This window comes from Schistocerca piceifrons, chromosome 2 (genome assembly GCF_021461385.2).
Source record: "Schistocerca piceifrons isolate TAMUIC-IGC-003096 chromosome 2, iqSchPice1.1, whole genome shotgun sequence".
Taxonomy (NCBI): Eukaryota; Metazoa; Arthropoda; class Insecta; order Orthoptera; family Acrididae; genus Schistocerca; species Schistocerca piceifrons.
Window position 1 is genome coordinate 834,061,976 of NC_060139.1, and position 25,509 is coordinate 834,087,484.

A 25,509-nucleotide genomic window follows, 5' to 3' on the forward strand; every position below is an offset into this window, starting at 1 on the left:
CCCCCCAACCATTCGGGACATCCATCTCCACTTCTAAGCTGGAGAAGAATAAGTCTTCTTCAGCTTCTTTCACTAGGAAGGGGTCACTTGTGTCACTCTCTTCCCAGGTTTCTTATAGTGGGAAAGATGACACCCACCAGTGGCTGAAGAGCCCAAAGCAGCTGGTCGTAGGGCTTCACACTCATCCTCAGTCCAAGAGACTGAGCCAGTGAAGTCCTCTCAGCCAGGGAGACCCAAGGAGCAGCAAGAGAAATCCAAAAAGAAGACCCCTAAGACCAAGGAAATTGCGATGGCACACACACCACCGCTACCTACAAGCTCTGCTCAGGCAATAATTTGGTGGCAGCAGGTGACTCTGAGGTGTAAACTGCCTCATTGAATGTTCCACGCCTTCCCAGTCTCATGATGTCATCCTCCAGCGGTATTGCGGCAGTTTTTTCCATCGCCTGGCTGAGCTGCAGCAACTGTTAAGCTTTACACCTGCTAGCTACATTGCCCTCAAGGAAACCTGGTTCCCAGCAGTGGGGACCTCTGCCCTCTGTGGCTAGAAGGGATATTACAGGAACCGTAGCAACTATAATCAAGTGTCGGGTGGAGTTTGCGTTTATGTCCTAAACTCAGCCTGTAGTGAACATGTGCCCCTTCAAACCTCTCTTGAAGCTGTGGCTGTCAGAATAAGGACGATGCAGAAAGTAACTGTGTGCAATGTATATCTTCCTCCAGATGGTGCAGTACCCCTGAATGTATTAGCTGCACTGATTGATCAATTCCCTAAACCTTTCCTACTTCTGGGAGATTTTAATGCCCATAACCCTTTGTGGGGTGGTACCATGCTTACTGGCCGAGGCAGAGATGTTGAAACTTCACCGTCACAATTGACCTCTGCCTCTTAAATACTGGGGCCGCCACATATTTCAGTGTGGCTCATGGTAGTTACTCGGCCATTGATTTATCAATTTGCAGCCCAGGACAAGGCAGAACACATGAGGGCCTGTGTGGTAGTGACCACTTTCCCATCTTCCTGTCAATACCCCAGATGGGCTTCGAAAAGAGGGGGAATGGGGAACTTTCACCTCTGCTGTTAGTGCTGAATCTCCCCCACACGGTAACATCAATGTGATGGTTGAGCAAGTGACTAGCACAATTGTTTCTGCAGCAGAATATGCGATCCCTTGCTCTTTAGGGTGCCTAAGACGTAAGGCAGTCCCTTGGTGGTCACCGGAAGTCGCTGAAGCAATTTAGGAGCGTTGGTGAGCTCTACAGCGGCATAAGCGGCACTCTTCCCTGGAGCACCTCATAGCATTTAAATGGCTCCGTGCCTGTGCTCACTACCTTATCAAACAATGGAAGGAGTGGTGTTGAGAGAGATATGTCTCCACCATTGGGTGCCACACGTCACCTTCCCAAGTCTAGGCAAAGATCAAACATCTTTTCGGGTACCAGGCTCCAACAGCTGTCCCTGGTGTTACCATAAATGGCGAGTTATGTACCGACGCAAATGTGATTGCTGAGCACTTTGCTCGAGCCTCTGCGTTGTAGAATTACCCCCCAGCCTTTCGTACATTCATCTGGTGGCTGGAAGGGATCATCCTCTCATTCACTACATGCTGCAGTGAATCCTATAATGCCCCATTTACAGAGTGGGAGCTCCTCAGTGCCCTTGCACGTTGCCCCCGACACAGTTCCTGGGCCTTATCGCATCCATAACCAGATGATTAAACATCTCTCATCTGATTACAAGCGACATCTTCTTGTTATCTTCAACTGGATCTGGTGCAATAGTGTCTTTCCATCACAATGGTGGGAGAGCACCATCATTCCGGTGCTCAAACCCGGTAAAAACCCTTTAGATGTGGATAGCTATCGGCCCATCAGCCTCACCAACGTTCTATGTAAGCTGCTGGAACATATGGTATGTCGGCAGTTGGGTTGGGTCCTGGAGCCGCGTGGCTTGCTGGCTCCTGTCAGGGTGGCTTCCGCCAGGGTCACTCTACCACTGATAATCTTGTGTCCATCAGCCTTTTCCAGATGGCAATACCTGATTGATGTCTTTTTTGACTTACGTAAAGCATAAGACACGACTTGGTGACATCTTATCCTTGCCACATTGTATGAGTGGGGTCTCTGGGGACCACTTCTGATTTTTATCCAAAACTTCCTGTCGCTCCGTACTTTCCATGTCCAAGTTGGTGATTCCCATAGTTCCATCCATATCCCAGAGAATGGAGTCCCGAAAGGCCCTGTATTGAGTGTCTCCGCATTTTTAATGGCCATGAACAGTCTAGAAGCAGCTGTCGGACTCTCCACCTCACCTTCTCTGTATGCAGATTTCTGCATTTCGTACTGCTGCTCCAGTACTGTTGTTGCTGAGCGGCGCCTCCAACGAGCCATCCACAAGGTACAGTCATGGGCTCTAGCCTACGGCTTCCAGTTTTCAGAGTCGTATGTAATGCACTTCTGTCAGCGTCGTACCATTCATTGGGAACCTGTACTTTATCTTAAGACGATCCACTCACTGTAGTGGAGACATATCAATTCTTAGGACTCGTTTTTGATGCTTGATTGACTTGGCTCCCTCATCTTTGTCAGCTTAATCAAAAATGCTGGCAGCACCTCAATGCTCTCTGTTGCCTGAGCAACACCAATTGGGGTGCAGATGGCTGTACACTGCTGCAGCTCTACAGAGCCCTTGTCCAATCCTGAAATGACTATGGGAGTGTGGTTTATGGTTTGGCGGAGCCTTCAGCATTTCATTTACTCAAAACTGTGCACGACTGTGGGGTTCGTTTAGCGACAGGAGCTTTTAGGACGAGTCTGGTGGCCAGCGTCCTGGTGGAGGCTGGTGTCCCTCCACTGCAGTTCAGACATTCACAGTTGCTCACCAGTTATGCTGCACACATTCATAGTTCCCCTGAGCATCTGAATTACCGTGTCCTTTTTCCCACTCGTGGCAGTCCATCTCCTGCATCGGCAGCCCAGATTGGAACTAATGATTGCAGTTCACGTGCGGTCCCTTCTATTTGAACTGGAGTCCTTCCCTTTACCAGCTCTATTTGCGGTCCGTTCACTTACGCCTCACCTGCAGCTTCGTCTGAACCTTTTGCATGGCCCTAAGGACTCTGTTAACCCCACCGCTATCTGCTGTCACTTTCTCTCAATTCTTGATGTCTTCTGGGACTCCCTGCAGTGTATTCACTGCAGAGCTGGTGGCCATATATTGTGCACTTCAGTATATCCATTCATGCCATGAGGAATCATTTCTTCTGTGTACTGACTCCTTGAGCAGCCTACAATCTATTGACCAGTGCTACCTTCGCCATCCTTTGGTGGCATCCATCCAGGAGTCCATCTATGCCCTGGACCAGTCCCGTTGTTCAGTGGTGTTTGTGTGGACCCCAGGACACCTTGGCATCCCAGGCAACAAATTTGCCGACAGGCTGGCTAAACAGGCTACGCGAAAACCGCTTCTGGAGATAGGAACCTCTGAACCTGACCTGCATTTTAACTTATGCTGCAGGGGTTTTTGGCTTTGGGAGATGGAGTGGCATAACAGTAAGCACAATAAACTGTGTGTCATTATGGAGACTACGAATGTGTGCAAGACTTCCATGTGGGCCTCTTGCAGGGAATCAGTTGTCCTCTGCTGGCTCCGCATTGGCCACGCTTTGGTGACCCACGGTTACTTCTTGCGCCGTGAAGACCTACCTCAGTTTTGGTGCGGTGCCTGGTTGACAGTGGCCCATATTCTGGTGCACTGTCCCACTTTGACTGCCCAGCGACAAAATCTTGGGTTACTGGACTCGTCACAACCCTTTGAGCTTTCGCATTTCTTCCTGGTCCGTTTTCACCTTCCTCCAGAGGTCGGCATTCCATCTCATGGGGAGGGAGGGGGAGTCATGCTGCTCATACAGGATGACGTTCATAGTCAACCCGTCTCCCTCATTACCCATCTACAAGCTGTTGCAGTTCGGCTTTTCCTTCATCACCTGACCTTTTGCCTTTGTACCGTTTGTATCCCTTCGTCATTGCATGTCACCAGGATAGAGTTTGTCCAGCTTATTGGGCAGCTACCTCACCCCTTTCTGCTGCTCAGTGACTTTAATGTGCACCATCCATTTTGGGGTTCTCCCAGAACCTGTCTGTGAGGTGCCCATTTGGCGGACCTTCTTAATCAACTTAACCTCTTCTGCCTTAACACAGGAGCACCCACGTCCCTTTCAGACACCTCACACACCTATTCCCATTTGGACCTATCTTTAAGCACTGCCCAGCTTGCCCATTGCCTCGAGTGGTCCATTCTCTCTGACATGTACTCAAGCAGTCATTTCCCGTGTGCTATCCATTTGCTGACTCCTACCCCATCTACGTGTACACCCAAATGGCAGCTTTCTAAGGCTGACTGGAGGCTTTAATCCTACCTTGTGACCTTCGATGAATAAGATTTCCACAAACATAATCCTTACCACTGCAGAATGTTCCATTCCTTGCATTTCTTCTTTACCACATTGTGTCCCCGTCCCTTGGTGGGCTGAGGCATGCCGCAATGGAGTTTGCGCGCAGATATGTGTTCTTTGCATTTTTAACCATCGTTGTACACTGGCAAACTGCATTCATTATAAGCAGATGCGGTTGTATGTATTCTACAGAATAGCAAAAAACCTAGCTGGATTTCATTTACTAGTTCTTTTAACAGTTCCACTCCCTCTTCTGTCATGTGTGCCAACCTCCGACAGCTCTCTTGGACCATGATCCATTTTCCATGTTTTGAACTGACAGTAGCAGATGAAGCCATCGTGGACCCTAGTGCTATCCCCAACACCTTGGGCCACCATTTGGCAGAGATTTCAAGCTCCTCCCACTATCGTCCTGCCTTCCTCCATCGGAAAAGAGTGGATGAGGCTCGGGTGATACCCTTCTCTTCTCATATCATGAGTACTACAATGCTGCTTTCACTATAAGGGATCTAGATCATGCTCTCACTTCATCCTGATCCTCCGCCCCAGGGCCAGAAGCTATTTACATTCAGATGTTGCAGCACCTTTCTCTTTTGGGCAAGCACTTTCTTCTTAATACGTACAACCGCATCTGGGCAGAGGGCATGTTTCCCAAATGCTGGCGTGAAGCCATTGTTATACCCACACCTAAGCCGTGTAAGGACACCACCTTCCTTCTAGCTACAGCCCCATTTCTCTCACCAGCTGTATTTCCATGGTGATGGAGTGCATGATTCATGCCTGTCTGGTATGGAGGCTTGAGTCTTGCCATTTACTAACCACTGCACAGTGCGGATATTGAGTGCACTGTTCTGCTGTTGATCATCTCTTCACTTTGTCAACCAGTGTCATGAATGGTTTTCTGCAGAAATCCCAGACTGTGGCTGTGTTTTTCAGTTTGGTGAAAGCCTATGACCCCTGCTGGGAGACTGGTATCCACCATACTCTCCACATCTGGAGCTTCTGTGGGCACCTACCCTGTTTGCTTCAGGAATTTTTAAATGACTGAATTTTCAAGGTACATGTACGTTCTATTTTGTCGCACACTTTATTAAGGAGATCGATGTGCCTCAGGGTTCCATCCTGAGTGTCAATCTCTTTGCTATCACTATTAACCCTATAATGACCTGTTTCCCGCTGGGCATCTCTGACTCCATTTTTGTTGACGATTTTGCCATCTATTGCAGTTCTCCATAGACTTGTCTCATTGAGCAGCATCTTCAGTGGTGTTTTGATCATCTTTACTCATGGAACATCGGCAGTGGCTTTCGTTTTTCCACTGACAAAACTGTTTGTATGAATTTCTGGTGACACGATTGGTTTCTTCCACTGTCTTTACATCTTGGGCCTGTTGCTCTTCCGTTGGTTGGAACTATGAAATTCCTGGGACTCATGTTTGATAGGAAACTCTCTTGGTCCTCCCATGTGTCTTACCTGTCTGCCTGCTATATGCTATCCCTCAGTGTCCTACATGTCCTCAGTGGTACTTTTTGGGGTGCAGACCGAACCACCCTCCTCTGATTGTACCAGTCCCTTGTCCATTTGAAACTAGTCCATGGGTGTTACGTTTATGCATCTACATGTCTGCCCCTCCTACACCTTCTCAATACTATCCACCATTGTGTCATTTGTTATGCCATTGGCGCCTTTTGCACTATCTCGGTTGATAGTCTGTATCCCTCTTCTGTTACCTCCTGGAGCTCGCTTTCGGCTCTTGCACTGGCAGCTTAATGTCACGCTGCCTGCAACTTTCCCAGTGGGTGTGATCCCTTCACCACCTTGGCTGCATGTGGCAGCTCCTGTTCACCTTGGCCTTCATTCGCTTCCTAAGGACACTACTCCAGCCTCACTCTGTCACATTCAGTTTCACAACCTTTGCATGAACTTCGCAATCGGTCCTTTGTGTACATTGATGGCTCTTGGACTTGACCATGGTGTTGGGTGTGCCTTCGTCATTGACACCAATGTTTTTCAGTATCGGCTGCTGGAACACTGCTCAGTATTCATAGCAGAGCTCTTTGCCCTGTATTAGGCCATGCAGTACGTCCAGCAACACAGGCTTTTCAATTGTGTCATATGCTCAGACACTCTTGGTGCCCTTCAAAGCCTCCGTGTGCTGTACACTGTCCATCCCTTAGAGCGAGGAAAGTTATCACTTGCTCACTCTTGATGTAGCCACTGTGCTGTTTATGTGGGTTCCTGGTCACATTTATCTGATAGGAAACGAGGCTACTGACACTGCTGCCAAGGCTGCAGTCCTCGTACCTCAGCCTGCTAGTTCTTACATTCCATCCAATGTTCTCTGTGTTGCTGATTGTCATCAGGTGGTGCCACTTTGCCATCACCACTGGTCCCTCCTTCATAGGAACAAGCTCCGGGTTATTAAGCCTCTCCCAGTGGCTTGGATGACCTCCTCTCGGCCCTCTCGCCATGAGAAGGTCATTTTAACTAGGTTGTGTATTGGGGCACTGCCTTTTTAGCCATTTGTTAAGCGGTGCTCCCCTACCACTTTGTGCACGTTGCACCCAACTTTTAACTCTCGGCCATTTCCTCAGAAAATGGCTTGTGTTTTACCCCCTTACTTTCCCACTTGTGTTTGTCATCTGAGTTATCAGCCATTTCGGTGAACAATGCGTGAGCTGCCAACCACGTTTTACTTTTTATCTGTCGTAGCAATATGGCGAATGCCATTTAATTTTTAGTTCCGAACCTCTGTTTCTCTATTGTGTATTTTACAGACCTTTCTCCATAGGCCCATCATTAGCTGCCTTATCTTCCATCGATTGGGATTAGTGTGTAGTCGTTTTCAACTCCTCTCTTTGTGTTCGCGTTTTTATTCTTTAGACATGGGCTTGTATGACCCTAGTTGTTTTTGTACCCTAAAATAAAACAAAACAATGTGATTCTTAGTCATAGTGGTGGGTAAGAAAAATAATTAATATAAATATGACTGGTATAGAGATGATTTATTATTGAGCGTAAGAGCATACACGAAATGCGACCAGCATGCTACTAGTTGTACAGCAGACTGTAAAACCAGAGGCCACACAATACATTACTGCTGGGAAAAAGAGGTATTTTTCCCTCATGGCAGTAGTGGTATTATACGAGCCTCCTCAAATTTGTGCCAGTATTTTGCAATGACAACTTATTAAACTGAAAATTAAGTAATATCCATACATGTTAAACCTGCCTTCTTTGCAGTTGGAATTATTACATTTTTTATGATGTCTGAGGCGATTTTTGCCTGTCCTGTATATATCTTGCACCTGAGAAGGAATAGTTTTGTCATGTCTGGCTCTTCCAAGGATCTCAGTAATTCTGAAGGAACGTCATCTACTCCAGGGCCCCTGTTAAAACTGGGATCTTTCAGTGCTATGTCGATTTCTTCTGGCAGTAACATATCTCCCAACATCTTCACCTACTTCCACTTCCCTTTCTATAATACAGCTCCACCTTTAAGCTTTCCATTCTTTACTTAGTACTGGTTTGCCATCATAGCTCATGATATTCACACAACTGTTTTTTATTTCTCCATGGCTATCCTTACTTTCCGTATAAGGTGCTTTTATCTTTTCCCCCGGTTATGCATGCTTCTACAGTCTTGCATTTCTTGTCCAGCTAGTCCTGATTTGCCATTTTGCACTTATTAGTTGTTTTCCATTATTCAAGGATTTCTATTGGGCATTGTCGTTTTTCTTGTTTGATTCTAAGCTGACTTCACCATTTCATCTCTCTTCTGTTGCGTTCTTAACCCCCATTTCAACCATTTGTTGGCTAGTGCTCCCTCTGAAATTCTCAACCTCTGGCTCTTTCAATTTATCTAGGCCCCATTTCCGTGATTTCCTTTCTTTCTGCAGGTTCTTCAGTTTTAATCTGCAGTTCAGGACCAACAAAATTATGGTCGGAGTCCGCATCTGCCCCTGGAAATATTTTGCAGTTTAAAATCTGGGTTCAAAATCCATCTTACCATTGTGTTGTCAGTTGTAAACCTCCCTGTGTTTTCCAGTCTCTACTTATGACCTTCTTTCATGGTTTTTAAACAAAATATTAGTAATGATAAAATTGTGCTTGTGGGAAATTATACCAAATGGCTTCCCCTTTCATTCCTTTTGCCCAGTCCATGTTTTCTTTCTGGTTTGAAGTCTCCCGGAATGCATTATCTGCATAGTTTTCTCAACTCCCACCACCCTTCCTCATATTTGGTGACTTCAGTGTCCATAACCCCTCTGTATGACCACAGTCCGTGGTAAAGCTGCCAAAACCTTGCATGCAGAGCTCAATCTTTGCCTTTTGAATGCTGATTAATTCTCTTCTTACCCATTTTAGTATGGCATATGGATCTTACTTGACCATTGATCTTTCCATTTGCAGCCCAGGTCTTCTCCCCTCCATCCATTGGAGAATCTGTGATGACCTATGTGACAATGATCATTTTGAAATTGTCTTGATCCTCCCTCGGTGTCACTCACCCGGACGTCCACCCAGATGGGCTCTCTGCAAAGCTGGCTGGGACAGATTCACCACTGCTGTTGGTCTTCGCACTGTGCCGTATGAAGGGATTGATGTGGGTGTCCAGAGCATAATTGCATTTATTCGATTGGCAGCTGACTCAGTGATCATCTCTTCCTTGGGACCCCCCCACCACGACACCCTCCTCCCTCCCCTGTCAGAAGACAGTACCTTGGTGGACCCTCGAAATCACTGTGGCTGTTAGAGATTACAGGCAGGGTCTCCAATGCCATAAGCGACACCTGTAGATGGTGCACCTCATTGCTTTTAAACAGCTTCATGGCTAGGTCCACAACCTCATAAAATGACAGAAACAAGAATGCCAGGAGCAATATGTTGCTACCATTGGGACACAAAACCCTCCTTTGCGAAGATTCAATGCCTCTATGGATACCAGTACCCCTAGGATAAACCTGGTAAGTCTGTAAATGGTAAAGTCTACAATGGCCCAGATGCTATTGCCAAAAATTTTACTCCTCATGATGCTCAAGCCTCTGCATCTGAGAATTATCAGCCTGCATTTTGTGTCCTCAAACAGTGGGTAGAGTGACTTCATTTAGCATTCACTACACATCACCTGGAATCAAATAATGCTCCATTCAGTGAGTTGGAATTCTTCAGCGCCCTAGCTCATTGCCCTAACACGACTCCAGAGCCAGACCGAATCCACAGCCAGATGCTTTCTTATCAGTAGGTTGCCAACATCACTTCCTTGCCATTTTCAACCTTATCTGGAGCAAAGTCGAGAAAGTGCGTCATCCCAATATTGAAACTGGGTAATTGCCCCCGTGGGATGGACAGCTAGCACCCAATTAGTCTCACATATGTTCTCTGCAAGCTCTCAAATGTATGGTGCGCTGATGTCTGTGTTGGTACCTTGAGTCATTGGATCTTTCTGGCTCCATCCCAAAGCGGTTTCCATCAAGGCCATTCTACTGCTGACAATTTGCATGGAGTCTACTGCTCAGTCAGATTTTGCATGGTGTGAACATTTATTGCTGTCTTCTTCAGCTTGTAAAGGTCTTATGACACCACATGGTGTCACCACATCCTTATTATGCTTGTTACCCTTGAAGAGCGGTATCTCCAGGGCCACTCACAATTTTTACCTGGCACTTCTTGTCCCACCATACTTTCTGCATTCACATTAGTGCTTCCCACTGTACCTTCCACATACAAAAGACTGGTGTTCACAGGACTCTGTATTAAGTGCATCCTTTTTTCTAGTATCAGTAGTATAGCTGCAGCTATGGGGTCTACAGTGTCACCATCCCTGAATGCTAATAACTTTTGCACTACTAGTGCTGCTCACCTGTGGATATTGCTGAAAACTGACTGCGTGGTGCCATATGAAATGTACAGTCCAGTTTTTTGCCGCCAAGACATACGTCATGCACTTCTATCACTGTCGTACTGCCCATCCCCAACCAGAACTCTACCTCAGTGATTAAGTGCGCAATGTGGTAGAGTCTGATCACCTTTTGGGATTGGTCTTCAATGCCTGTTTGATGTGGCTTTCCCATCTTCAACAACTTAAGCAAACATGCGCGTCACATCTTAATACTCTTCTCTGTCTCAGTAACAATAGCTGGGGTGCTGACCACTCTACATTTTTGCGGTTCTACAAAGCTCTGATCGGCATGTTCTTCAGCATTGAGGATCCTGGACCCGATACACCATTACCATTGTGGGCCTGACTTGAGACAGGTGCCTTTCAGATGAGCCCGGTGCACAACCCACTCTTGGAGGCTGGGGTCCCTCCCCTACAGATCAGGTGTCAATAACTGCTACTCAGCTATATGATACGCATTTGCTGCTCCCCTGAGCACCCAAACTATTGTTTCCTGAGGCAAAGGGCTCAAAGGGCTGTAGTCACACTCACAGTTCTCATACAGAGTGTCTGCTCTGAACTCCTTCTTTCCCCACTGTCACTGTCAGGGAGAAGTCATGTGTACCCCATGGTGTACACCCCATCCTTGGATCCACCTCGCCCTGTCGTTTGGACCAAAAGGTTCAATAGACCCTATGATTTTTGTTCACATGTTCCTGGGTGTCCTTGACATATTTATGGGCTCAGAAGTGTTATACACTGATGGCTCCACAGTCAATGTTTGAACTGGTTTTGCCTACACACATGCACGATGAAGTGAACTGTGCTCTCTGCTGAATGGATGCAATATATTCACTGCACAATTGATCATTGCTCGAGCCCTCAGCCACCATTGTTCTTGCACTGGTGAGTTGTTCTGAATTGTCTGTGACTCCATGAGTAGTTTTCAGGCTGTCGATCACCCCTTGGTTGTGATTGTACGACCTCCACCAACCTGGACAGTCAATTGACATTGTAGGGACCCTGGTCACATTGGGATCCCAGGGAATGAACATGGTGACCTATTGGCCAAATTGGCTGTGAGCATGCTGACTTTGGAGATGAGGGTACCAGAACTGGACCTTTGGTCGACTCCACACTGACCTTTGTTGGAGGCTTGGAATGCAGATTGGTGTGCCCTGGTTTCTCCAAATAAAGTGTGAACCTAAAAGGAGACGACGACCACATGACAGTCACCCTTCATGCTTCTCACAGGGAATCGCCTATTCTCTGCTTTTGGCAAAGTGGGCTAAACCATACACTTTGAAATTTTGAAGGTAGTGTGGATGAAATACAAGAAGTGAAAGCTAAGACACGTACAGAAACCAGACTGCAGTTATGTGAGTCAAAGGACATGAAAGGGAAGCCTTTGTTGAGAGGGGAGTGAGGCAGCATTATAGCCTATCCTCGATGTTATTCAGTCTGTACATTCAGCAAGCTGTTAAGCAGACTAAGGATAAATTGTGAAATGCAATTTAAGTTCAATGAGAAGCAATTAAACTGAAGTTTGTTGACAACATTGTGATTCTGCCAGATATGGCTGAAGACTTGGAAAAGCAGTTGAGTGAAATGGATAGTGTCTTGAAAAGAGTTTATAAAATGAACATCAATAAAAGTAAAACAATGGTAATGAAATATAGTGGAAGTCAATAAGATGATGCTGAGGGAATTAAATTAGAAAGTGAGAAATTAAAAGTAGTAGTAGATGAGTTTTACTATTTGGCAAAAGAAAAGTTGCTACTTACCAGATAGCAGAGATGCTGAGTCACAATTAGCCGCAACAAAAAGACTGTCACATATATAGCTTTTGGCCAGTAAGTCCCTCGTCAAAATTAGATGACAAACACACATACACACTCACACAGACACAACTCACTTATACGTGACTGCAGTCTGAGGCAACTGAGGCCACACTGTGAGCAGCAGCACCAGTGCATGATGGGAGTGGTGACTGGGTGGGGGTAAGGAGGAGGCCCAGGGGGGGAGGGGGAGGGATAGTAGGGTAGTGGTGGCGGATAGTGACGTGTTGTTGGGGAGTGCACAGGGATGAGGTGGAAAGAGGGTAGGGCATCAATGAGCAGTCGGGAGGTTAGACAGAGAGCAGTGGAGAGGTGGGGAGGGGGAGGATAGTGGAAAATGAGAGAAGTAAAAAGACTGGGTTTGATGGAGGAATAAAGGTTGTGTAGTGTTGGAATGGGAACAGAGAGGGGGCTGGATGGGAGAGGACAATGGCAAAGGTTGATGCCAGAAGGGTTACAGGAATGTAGGATATATTGCAGTGAAAGTTCCCACCTGTGCAATTCAGAAAAGCTGGTGTTGGTGGGAAGGATCCGTATGGCACAGGCTGTGAAGCAATCATTGAAATGAAGGATGTCATGTTTGGCAGCATGCTCAGCAACAGGGTGGTCCACTTGTTTCTTTGCCACAGTTTGTCAGTGGCCATTCATGCAGACAGACAGCTTGTTGGTTGTCATGTCCCCATAGATTGCTGCACAGTGGTTGCAGCTTAGCTTGTAGATCACAGGACTGGTTTCACTGGTAGCCCTGCCTTTGATAGGATAGGTGATGTTTGTGACTGGACTGGAGTAGGTGGTGGTGGTGGTGGTGGTGGTGGTGGTGGTGGTGGTGGGAGGAGGATGTATAGGACAGATATTGCATCTAGGTCTATTACAGGGGTACGAGTCATGAGGTAAGGGTTTGGAAGCAGGGGTTGTGTAGGGATGGACGAGTATATTGTGTAGGTTCAGTGGATAACGGAATACCACTGTGGGAGGGGTGAGAAGGATAGTGGGCAGGACATTTTTCATTTCAGGGCATGATGAGAGGTAGTTGAAACCCTGGCGGAGAATGTAATTCAGTTGCTCCAGTCTTGGATGGTACTGAGTTACGAGGGCAATGCTCCTCTGTTTCTGGACAGTGGGACTTTGTGAGGTGGTGGGAGACTGGAAATATAAGGCAAGGGAGATTTGGTTTTGTACATGGTTGCAAGGATAATTATGGTTTGTGAAGGCTTCAGTGAGACCCTCAGTGTATTTAAAGAGGGATCGCTCTTCACTGCAGATGCGATGACCACGGGCGGCTAGGCTGTATGGTAGGGACTTCTTGGCATGGAACGGGTGGCACCTGTCAAAGTGAAGGTATTGCTGGTGGTTAGTATGATTGATGTGGACAGAGGTACTGATGTAGCCACCTTTGAGGTGGAGATAAACATCTAGGAAGGTGGCTTGTGGGGTTGAGCAGGACCGGGTGAAGCAAATGGGGAAGAAGTTGTTGAGGTTCTGGAGGAATGTTAGTAGGGTATCCTCACCCCTGATCCAAATCACAAAGTTGTCATCAGTGAATCTGAACCAGGTGAGGGCTTTAGGATTCTGGGTGTTTAGGAAGGATTCCTCTAGATGGTGCCATGTGGGTGGCCATAGCTGTACCCTGTATATATTCTCCTCTTTTTAGAAAAGCTTTTCTTGCTATAAGCAGTCTGTGGTCTGGTAACAGTAAGAAAAACATTTCTAAAAAGAGGAATTTGTTAAGACGGAATATAAATCTGTTAGGAAGTCTTTTCTCAAGGAATCTATCCAGAGTGCAGCTTTCGCTGGTAGTGAAATGTGTACTATATGCCGTTCAGACAAGAAGAGTGGAAGGGAAGAGACCGCGCACGCGTGCGCGCCCCCCCCCCCCCCCCCCTCCCCACACACACACACACACACACACACACACACACACACAGGGAGAGACAGAGAGAGGGTGGGAGGGAGGGTGGGGGTGTTAAAATTGTGGAGGGAGACCAAGGGTTGAATACAGCAAGCTCATTAGAATGGATGTAGATCGTGGTTGTTACACAGAGAAGGGTCTTGCACAGGATAGACTAGCCCTCCAGCTGCATCAAACCAGTCTTCGGACTGAAGAAAAAAACAACAAAACCGCTGAGAATTTGATATCTGTTTCCCATAATGTGACATTGCATCCAAAGTTTTGAACCCTACATTTTATGGAAAGACAGTTATACATAATAGTTATCTCTTTTTGTCCCAGAGATGGAAAATCTGTGCTGAATTGCAGACAGTGATAGTTGCCTAATACCTTCTCATCACTACTTCCTTACAGTGTGTAGTTCTCTTTTCTGATCATTTGTTTTCTTTTGATTTACGAGTTTCTTTCATGTGCTCAATCTTATTTCAGAAATGGATAAGACTCGCCATGAAACAATACTGTCAAAAGCTGCAGAGTTGGTCACACCATCCCAAATATCAGTTCTGAAATTAGCTCTTGCACTACATACGTATTCTCCAAAAGTGGAAATGTATACTCAGATGGCCATGGAAAGAGGACTGCTTTCTACCGACTGTTTCATAGCAGCTGATGTTGCTGGGAATCTAGTCTGTAATCTTGAGGATGTGGAGAGAGCCATCAGTGATAATAAGGTATGTTCCTTTATTTTATTTTTGTAAATACACCACTTCCACTGAGCTCCAGAAATAGTGGTCTCAAACTTGATTACAAATTTACATCAAGTATGTTCTGAAGAGCAGTACATCTTCTAGGCTGATGAAGGTTGAGATATTTAAATAGCTAGGTGATGGGCAGAAAATGATCTGGGATAAAAAGAAATTATTGAAATGATGAAGTTAGCTTTCAAATGCACTATGAACATCTGCAACAAGAATAATTTTCCAGTCGATGCAAAATGAAGACATAACCAGAAAGTGATCTGACCTGCTTGTATAGCATAAGACACAGTGCACTAGCATGAGAGTCAGGAAGGTGAGTCATACTCGTTTCGAATTCGAGCAGCAGATCAACAACCAAGAGCTGGTGCAACAGCCAGCCTGAGTGCAGTTTAGGCAGTTTCCCACAATCTAGCAAATGCTGGCTGATACCCAAATTCTGTCTCAGTTAATATGACAAGCCAGTGCAGATAGTTAAAATATGACAAAACATACAAAGTTCACATGATCCACAGACAAATTGCACATGATTTCCATCCCTTATGCTGCCTTGGCGGTTATGGCATCAGAAAGGGCATCTGATCTCAGTTAAATAATAAGTAAAATTTGCCAAATCCTGAAAGTGGCCCCATAATAGACAAGATAAATGCTAGGGAAAAGAATAGTTTGGTCTGATCTTAAGCCTTCTACAGAGCAAAACAATCTGAACCATGTAAGATGACACTGGATCCAAGAAGAATTTGGAAGAAATGAGATAGAGGACACAGATATTCACATCATGGTTACTTTGAAAGAATACTTGATTGTGTTGAAAGAAAACAAGCTGCCATCTCCTGCAAAACACAACTGTTACTCTCTGTTTTGGTTTCGTATTGTGTTGCAGGCAGTGTTTAATAATAATAATAATAATAATAATAATAATAATAATAATAATAATAAATATGATTATTTGGTACAGAGAATATCTCAGTATTTAATAGAAACCTCAACAACTGGCCTATTCTTAAATTAAAGTAAATTTTCTTTCTGCTGTGGATGAAACTGTTGAATTTCCACTGTTTTGATGTTTTGTTGCCAAAGGTGAGAGCTTTGTTTTTGCTTTTATTCTTTAGAATTGTAGAAGATCATTTTAATATGTGTACTTTTCATGAGTGTGAAATATCTATGAATCTCCAGCTTACATTTTAGTTTTTGTTTCTGATTTTGATTTGGTTTTTATTATATGTGAAAATGTTAAATATTGTGTGCTATTGAAACAATTTTTAATTTGTAGACTACGAGTTATTAGTTTAATCCCCTGAAGGGTAATGCATTTGTACTTTGGTGTAGGGGATCTGAAATTACACATGTAGCTCTAAGCTCATACAATCTGGCATGCCATTACAGTAGAACCACTGTGAGAGGTGTTGGATCACAAATATACATAAATGAAGGGATTTGGTGTATAGTTAGAAATGACATTTCATTAGGTGAAGAAAAAATCAGCTATAGAGATAAGAAAGCCACAAGTGTTCCAAAGACCGAGTATCTATGTATTTACTATGCTCTGAGTGGCGATAGAGATACATTTATAGCAAAACTAATCCAAGTATTGAACATGGTTACCAATCCTAAGGACAAAATTCTCATTTGTGGTGATCTAAACATCAACACATTGAACCAATATGGCTTTTGCAACACATTTTTGAACATTATGTGCAGCTATACTTTTGATTAACACAGCCACAAGGGTAACTAAGCATTCAGCATCACTCATTGACCATATACTAACTGATGTGTCGAAGGAAAATTGTGGTGGTGTTGTTGTAGGTAACCAAGGCCTCATGAGCAAAAAAGGGATGAATTTACAATGAAACGTAGAAATGAGTGTTTATGGAGACTAGCAGAGATAGAAAGTTTCAAAGTTTCTTTTGAAATTTAAATTCAGGTTCAAAGAAATGTTCCCAAAACTACTATGAGTATCTAAAACACAAAACAAAAGTAATTGGCTAACAAAGGGATAAGGAAATCCTCTGTAACACTTGAACACCTTAGCTGTTTAAAAAACAACCAGAATGACCCTGCATTTCAAAAATACTACCAAACATATAAAAACATATATAGAAAAGTTTTCATATCAGGATAAAGGTCTCAAAATGATAAAATTATAGAAAAGACAGGAAACAAAGTAAAAGCAATCTGAAATGTCACCAAACAGGAGAAAAATGGAAAAAAGACAAAACAGGTAAACATGCAATTACAGTACAATAGTACCACAATACAGGATCCAAAAAAATTGCAAACTTTGCAAATCAGTATTTGAGCAACATAGCTACCAAGCTACAACACAAATTTGACAAAATGCAGCCTCTACAAACACTGGACTATGCTCCAAACACAATGATACTGCGACCCACCACTCCAGAAGAAATAAGCTATGTTGTTTGGAACCTAACTAAAACCTCAGCAGGTATCGACAAGGTGCTTGTGGTACTGTCCATACAGTCCTTCAGAGAGCATGAAGACCCTTCAGAACACATCATAAATTAATCATTCACCACAGGTTGATCTTCCCACAGGTTGATCTTCCCAGAGGCACTAAAACATGCAAAGGTTCTGCACCTACATAAGAATGGAGACCCTGAAAATATAGAAAATTATAGACCCATCTCTATACTGTCATCATCTTCAAAAGTAATGGAAGCCATAATGGAAAATTAGACTTGTGGGGTACCTAACAATGTACAGTCTTCTGCGTAAAGATCAGTTTGGGTTCGGGCCTGGTAAAAGCTCACGGTCAGCTATAGCTTATATTGCAAACATTGTTTTGTAAGCACTAGATAAAGGAGATAATATAACAGGCATCCTCCTTGACTTCAGAAAAGCCTTTGATACAGTAGACTGCACAATTCTGTTAAATAAACTGGAAGCAAATAAATGGTTTCGTGCATACCTAAAGAAACTGAGTGCAAAGGTTAGAGACATCTCAGTCTAACTTCAATCATACCATGAACACCTTTCTGACCCAGAATACATTAATACTTTTGTCTCCCAAGGAAGTGTGCTTGGCCCAATACTCTTTCTGATGTATATGAGTGATTTTCCCCAGAGTGTCAAACACAGTGAAACAATATTGTTTGCTGATGACAGTAATATTCTAATTAGTGAAATATTACCAAGTGTACTAAAGGACAGAGCTGTATGTATGCAGATGGGTAGAAAACAAATTAACTTAAAAGAACAAGAGTATTAGTTTCCACATAACCAGAAAACCCAAAAATTACTCTTTAAAAATGAAAGTTGAGCTCGTAGAATATGTATCACAAACAAAATTTCTAGGGGTACATGTCGATGCACAACAAAAATGGACTGAGCAGGTTACTGCCCTTCAGAAAAGAATAGCTTCAGCATTCTTTGCACTTACAACAGTAAATTCTGTGTGTAGTAGCTCACACACCAGAAAAACATATTTTGCATATGTTCATTCTGTGATGAGTTATGAGATAATGTTGTGGAGAATAAATGAGTGTCACAGACAACCTTTGAGCCACAATAAGGGCTGTATGAATTATGACAAAAAGTAGCAAGAGAACTCACTGCACTGAGTTGCTTAAATCTATGGGAATCTTGACTGCTCCATCTGAGTAAATTTTGTAAATAGTTATCCATATGAAAAGAGACATTGATCAGTACCAAACAAACAGGTCTCTACATGAACATGGAACCCGATTCAGCCACTACTTACATCTCAATAGAAAAAACAAAACCAAAACCCAAAATAGTGTACTGTATCATGGAATTAAACTATACAATAAACAAACACAACGAGACCAAAGACAAAAGTGAAATACATGCTTTCAGGAATACCCTAAAAATTATTTGTTACAGAAGTGTTTTTATACCATAAAGGATTACCTAACATAATGTGTAAATTTTATTGACAGATATGTTAATGAAATCAAGAGGCATTTCACAACATGTTCTATAGAACAGTGCAGTACAGTGTCCAAATGAGTAACTCAGTAAGTCAAGAAATGTATGTATCTGTGTGTAACTGTGTATGTTTATGTATCTCTGTATGTATTTTATCTATTTATGTGTTGACAACATCCATACAGTTCACATTGTTTATGGATTGATAAATAAATAAATAAATAAAAATAAACATATTTTTGTTAAACACAGCAAAATGAAAATGTGGTTCAGCCAGAAATATTTGACTTGGATCACCATTATCCATCTTCTGAGAACAACTCCCTGACAGTAATTTTATATGGTGAATTGGGCACAACTGATTTTAAGAAGCTTCATGCAGTATTGAAAAGATATGCCCTCAGTGGAGAAATTGATTATGTTGTGAGGCACTTCGTGAAAGTGAGTACTACCATTTATTTTTGAGACAAATTATGAAATTAATTTTGTATTTTTTAGCAGTTGACCAGTGTCTTTTAATGCTTTCAAGAGTTGCATATGGAATGTCATTTTTGGCTTTGTAACTTAGGAATTTGTGAAGGTCACCATATAGCGGAGATGTTGAGCTGCACACAGGCAAAACAAAAGGCACAAAATTTTCATTATTCCATCCTGGATTTTTCATTTGTTTAACTTTTGAACATGTCCTACAACTATGTTATGCAATGGTGTTAATGTGTGTTGGTATTTAGGAGAAAATGACTTAAAATCACCATCTGGTTATCCTGACAAAAGAATTTCTGTTTACCTAAATCATGTAAGTGAGGGGATTTGGATGATTCAGTTGTTAAGACTAAAGTTGATTGATTTCCTTAATATTTATCCACATGTGCATGTGCTTGTATCTGTTGACTTCAGGGACAATAGGATGGTAAATTCTAATCATGTATTTTTTTGGATATTTGCCATGCACTTGTTGTTGTTGTTGTTGTTGTTGTTGTCTTCAGTACAAAGACTGGTCTGATGCAGCTCTCCATGGTACTCTACCCCTTGCAGACCTCTTCATATCCAAGTAACTACTGCAACCTACATCCTTCTGAATCTGCTTACTGTATTCATCTCTTAGTCTCCTACGATTTTTACTCCCCACACTTCCCTCCACTACTAAATTGGTGATCGCTTGATGCCTCAGAATGTGTCTTACCAACCGATCCCTTCTTCTGGTTGGGTTGTACCACGAAGTTATCTTCTTCCCAGTTCTATTCAGTACTTCCTCATTAGTTATGTGATCTACCCATTTAATCTTCAGCAGTCTTCTGTAGCACCACATTTGAAAAGCTTCTATTCTCTTCTTGTCTAAACTGTTTATCATCCATGTTTCACTTTCATACACAGCTATATTCCATAAAAATACTTTCAGAAAGGACTTCCTGACACTTAAATCTATACTCAATGTTAACAAATTTCACTGCTTCGGAAATTCTTTCCTTGCCATTGTCAGTCTACATTTTATATCCATATAGTTATTTTGCTGTCCAAATAGCAAAACTCTTCTACTGCTTTCTCATTTCCTAATCTAATTCCCTGAGCAACACCTGATTTGACTACATTCCATTATTCTCATTTTCCTTTTATTGATGTTCATCTTTTATTCTCCTTTCAAGACACTGTGCATTCTGTTCAACTGCTCTTCCAAATAGTTTGCTGTCTCTGACAGAATTACAATGTCATCGTAAAATCTCAAAGTTTTTATTTCTTCTCCCTGTACTTTAATTCCTACTCCAAATTTTTCTTTTGTATCTTTTAGTGCTTGCTCAGTATACAAATTGAATAACGTTGGGGCAGGCTACAGCCCTGGTCTCACTACCTTCTCAACCACTGCTTTCTTTACGTGCTCGTAGACTCCTATAACCGCCATCTGGTTTCTGTACAAACTGTAAATAGTCCTTTGCTCCCTGTATTTTACCCCTGCCACTTTTAGAATTTGAGAGGATTCCAATCAACATTGTCAAAAGCTTCCTCCAAGTCTACAAATGTAGGTTTGCCTTTTCTGAATGTATCTTCTATGAGAAGTCATGGGGTCGGTATTGCCTCGTGTGTTCCTACATTTCTCCAGAATCCACAAGGTCGGCTTCTACCAGTTTTTACATTCTTCTGTAAAGGCTTCATGTTAGTATTTGCAACTGTGACTTATTAAACTGATAGTTTGGTAATTTCCACCCCTATCTGCACCTGCTTTGTTTGGAATTTGAATTATTATATTCTTCTTGAAGTCTGATATTTCACCAGTCTCATACATCTTGCTGACCAGACAGAAGAATTTTGTTATGGTTGGCTCTCCCAAGGCCATCAGTAGCTCTAACAGGGTATTATCTACTCTCGGGGGCCTTGTTTTGACTTCAGTCTTTCAGTGCTTTGCCAAATTCTTCATGCACTATAATATCTTCCTTCTCGTCCTCATCTGCATCCTCTTCCATTTCCATAATATTGCCCCCCCAAGTACATCTCCCTTGTATAGACCCTCAACATACTCTTTCAGCCTTTATGCTTTCCCTTCTTTGCTTAGGGTTGTTTTTTGTCTGAATTCTTGATATTCATACAGCTGCTTCTCTTTTCTCCAAAGGTCTCTAATTTTTCTGTAAGCAACATCTACCTTACCCATAGTGATATATGCTTCTGTATATTTACATTTGCCCTCTAGCTATTCCTGCTTAGTTATTTTGCACTTGCTGTCGGTCTCAGTTTTTAGACATTTGTATTCCCTTTTGTCTGCTTCACTTATTAAATTCTTATATTTTCTCCTTTCATTGATCGAATTAAATATCTCTTTTGTTACTAAAGAATTTCTACTAGCCCTCATCTTTTTACCTACTTGATCCTCCGCTGCCTTCACTATTTCATCTCTCAATCCTACCCATTCATCTTCTACTGTATTCCTTTATCTTAATCTTGTTAATCACTCCCTAATGTTCCCTCTGAAACTCTTTACAACCTCTGTTGTGTTTTTTTTTCCCAGGTATCCCATCTCCTTAAATTACTACCTTTCTGCAGTTTATTCAGTTTCAATCTGCAATAAATTGTGGCCTGAGTCCACATCTGCCCCTGGAAATGTCTTACAGTTTAAAACTGGTTCTGAAATCTCTGTGTTACCATTATGTAATCAATCTGAAACCTTTAAGTGTCTCCAGGTCTCTTCCTCATATACTGCCTTCTTTCATGATTCTTAAACCAAATAAAATGAAATGTTATCAGTTTTCCCAAATGTGTCCAGATATTCAGTTGCCTCTACTGATTTCTTGTGATTTATTCAAAGCTGCAACACAAATCAAAACCGAGATGAGATGTTGGTTGGTTATGCTACCTTTGTTTCAGTGGTAACAGCCACTCTAGTAATAGAGGCTTTCCTCCTCACATATGTAACATGAATTGTATAAAATACAAAAGTTAATTTTATCATTAATTGCACTGCAGATACTAGAAATTGTTCAAGAAGAGACTGTGTATTAACCTTGCTTTTCATTTGCACTGGGTGTGATATTTACTTATTTGCAAATGAAAATCATTGTCTTACATGTTGTACAATTTTTATTATTTGTTTACTATAGTTTTTGACTTTTCAGACTAAGTTTAAATAAGTCTGATTGTCAGACTTCACTTTAGGCAAGTCTAAGGAGCTGTATATTGTGACCTCTAAAAACCAATGGATACAGTTTTGGACAGAACAAAAATATTTAATTCGGTTTACTAAAAGTCCTAGTTAATCTAGATCAGTGGTTCCCAACCTCCCCCTTTCCCCACCTCCCCCTCCCCCCTCCACTCACCTCCCACTCTCCACTCCACTTACCTCCCCCTCCCCCTTCCACTCACCTCCCCTCTCCCCCTATACAGAGTGCATTTTCATCAGGTGAGGAAGTTCCATGAAGGTTTTTCAGTAGATAGCAGGAATGTTGAAGTGTGAGAGCACATGATCAGATGAGTGAGCTGGGTGTGGAATGACTCCCCAACCCTAATCCTGCACAATATTTTTTGTCAGTCTAGGAGAATGTAATCGAACTCTATCGTGGAGCAGCATCAGTTGATGCAGTATTTCTGGTTGTTCTTGGACTGTGCCAGCAAGATGTCTCAGTTGTTGACAATAAATGCCAGCAGAGTTGGTTACACCTCGGGGAAACAATGTGTTGTACACAACACTGTCACTGTTCCATCAGATGCATAACATTGCCTTTAGTGGATGTGCACAGGTCTTTGTGTGGGGAGTGGTCGCTTTGTTTGGGGTCGGCTGTTCCTTTCTCTTCCTTATGTTAGCATAAAGGCACCATTTCTTGCCACCATAATGATACAGGATAGGAATGGTCAGTGTTGTTCATAAGCTGTTCATGATGGGCAAGCAGAGATGCATGTATACGCCCACGTGCTGTTTTTTGTGATTATGGCTTAGAGCTTGCAGTACCCACACACTCAATTTTTGAACCTTCCCCATTGTGTGCAAATGTTACACTATGGTAAAATGACCACACTTCATAACATTTGCCAGTTATGTAGTACACTGACATGGATCATTGTGGATTATTGCTTCCTGAAAGTGGAGAGTCACTAATGTCAAAACAGTCCTACTTAAATCAGAAAACCATGTTCTTGCTGTGCTCTGTCCAGTGGCATTGTCCCCACACAGGGTGCAAATGCTTCAGGCTACTTCTGCTGTTGTCACCACTCCATCTAACTCAAACAGCAGAATATCTTGGAAATGCTCTGATTTCTCCACTTGGCACTCAATTTTCCAGTGTACTGCAGAACAAAAACGCTACAAACTCGTGCACCAACCTGATAGTATAGTTGTGGATGGACCACCGGATTTGATCTGTTCTTGCGCTTGTCCTACATAAAACATTTAATGGAAGGACCTCCAGAGATGAATCCTTAACTGCCTCTGGACCTTGGTCAAGGTATTAAATTTGTCATTGAACACCATAGGCCGGTAAAACATGATATTGTTATTAGAATGTTTGGATTTTGTGAAAAATTAAGTTCTATAGTTACAGTTGCTTTAATACAATTACCCAACACTGTAGACATTTTATTAAGCACTGAGGATTCAGTGGTTAGGCACAAAAGTAGCTGGAAGGGGCTTGTGGTCCCTGAATGGAACTTTAAGATGCCAAATATAATGGCAAATAGCTTTCTTAAGTGAAAAGACGCATCTCCCGGATGTAAGCAGTATGGTTTTATCATCGGTCTAATGTGGGATGTGATAGAACTGTACAAAGGTCAAATGTGATGCACGTGTTGAGAGAGAGAGGGCGACAGGACGTGAAGTGTCTGAGAGCAAACAGAACGTTGGTAACAGAAAATCTGTGATTATTCGTTAAGGCACAGCTGAAAATAGTTTTTTGTCTGCTTGATTTTTGGGAAGCTGCATCTGCTTGCCAAGTGGGGAAGCATCTCATCCACAGACAGCAAAAGGTACTTCATACTGACAGTTTCTACAAATATCAGGGACCAACCCAGTTTGTCAACAATAAGGATGGTGTCATTGGTGTATTTGGAAGAAATGTTTCCTTTGTACTGTTGAAGTTGTAACTGGCGCAGCTGTAGTGGTAGTAGTTGTTGTTTCTTTTTTAAGTGTGTCAGGGTATCTTGTTCTATAGTAAAAATAAAATAAACTTAACTATAAATAGGAACTAATGAATATACTGTTAGTTTCCAAAATACTTGCCCTCATTGCTTGCATATGCAGTTTTGGAACACATAGTATCAGATTTCTCGAAAGTTGAAGGGCACACAGGTGTTATTTAACAATACAAGTGAATTGATGACTGTGAATTCAATAAAACAATGAGCTAGATGGTGTTTTGATTTCATATTTAGGTTGTAGAGGATGCAACAAGGAATTGTGATGATAATCACAATGTGGAATAAAGATCAGCATTAGAGTTGGTACATGTTAGAGAAAATATACCATAACAGTGATGATATTTATGACAGAAATTTGAAGTGAAATTAAGTCCCAATATGACAGAATCTCTCTAATTATACAGTCGTGACCTCCTCAGGGGGAATAAGTAGGGGGAAGCAATATATTCGATACCTCATCCAGAAACGCACTCTCTCGAAACCTGGACAGCAGCTACACTGCGATGCAGAGCGCCTCTCTTGCAGTGTCTGCCCCTTGAGTTTGCTAAACATCTCCGTAACGCTATCTCACTTACCAAATAACCCTGTGATGAAACGCGCCGCTCTTCTTTGGATCTTCTCTATCTCCTCTGTCGACCCGACCTAGTACAGATCCCACACTGATGAGCAGTACTCAAGTATAGGTCGAACGAGAGTTTTGTAAGCCATCTCCTTTGTTGACGGACTAAATTTTCTAAGGACTCTCCCAATGAATCGTAACCTGACACCCTCCTTACCAAGAATTAATTTTATATGATCATTCCACTTCAAATCGTTCCGCACTCATACTCCCAGATATTATACAGAAGTAACTGCTACCAGTGTTTGTTCCGCTATCATATAATCATACAATAAAGAATCCTTCTATGTATTTGCAATACATTATGTTTGTCTATGTTAAGGGTCAGTAGTCACTCCCTGCACCAAGTGCCTATCCGCTACAGATATTCCTGCATTTCGCTGCAATTTTCTAATGCTGCAACTTCTCTGTGTACTACAGCATCATCCGCGAAAAGCCACATGGAACTTCTGACACTATCTACTAGGTCATTTATATATATTGTGAAAAGCAATGGTCCCATAACACTCCCCTGTGGCATGCCAGAGGTTACTTTAACGTCTGTAGACGTCT

At 42.6% G+C, this 25,509-nt stretch overlaps 1 protein-coding gene across 1 annotated transcript in view; it reads left to right on the top strand.

The window, feature by feature from the left end:
* LOC124774920 (UDP-glucose:glycoprotein glucosyltransferase) overlaps positions 1–25,509 on the top strand; it is a 128,283-nt gene that overhangs the window by 20,374 nt on the left and 82,400 nt on the right. Inside the window, exons 3-4 of the mRNA XM_047249596.1 lie at positions 14,551–14,792; positions 18,981–19,169. Of these exons, the coding sequence (XP_047105552.1) occupies positions 14,551–14,792; positions 18,981–19,169 (431 nt within the window). The remainder of the gene's footprint in view (positions 1–14,550; positions 14,793–18,980; positions 19,170–25,509) is intronic.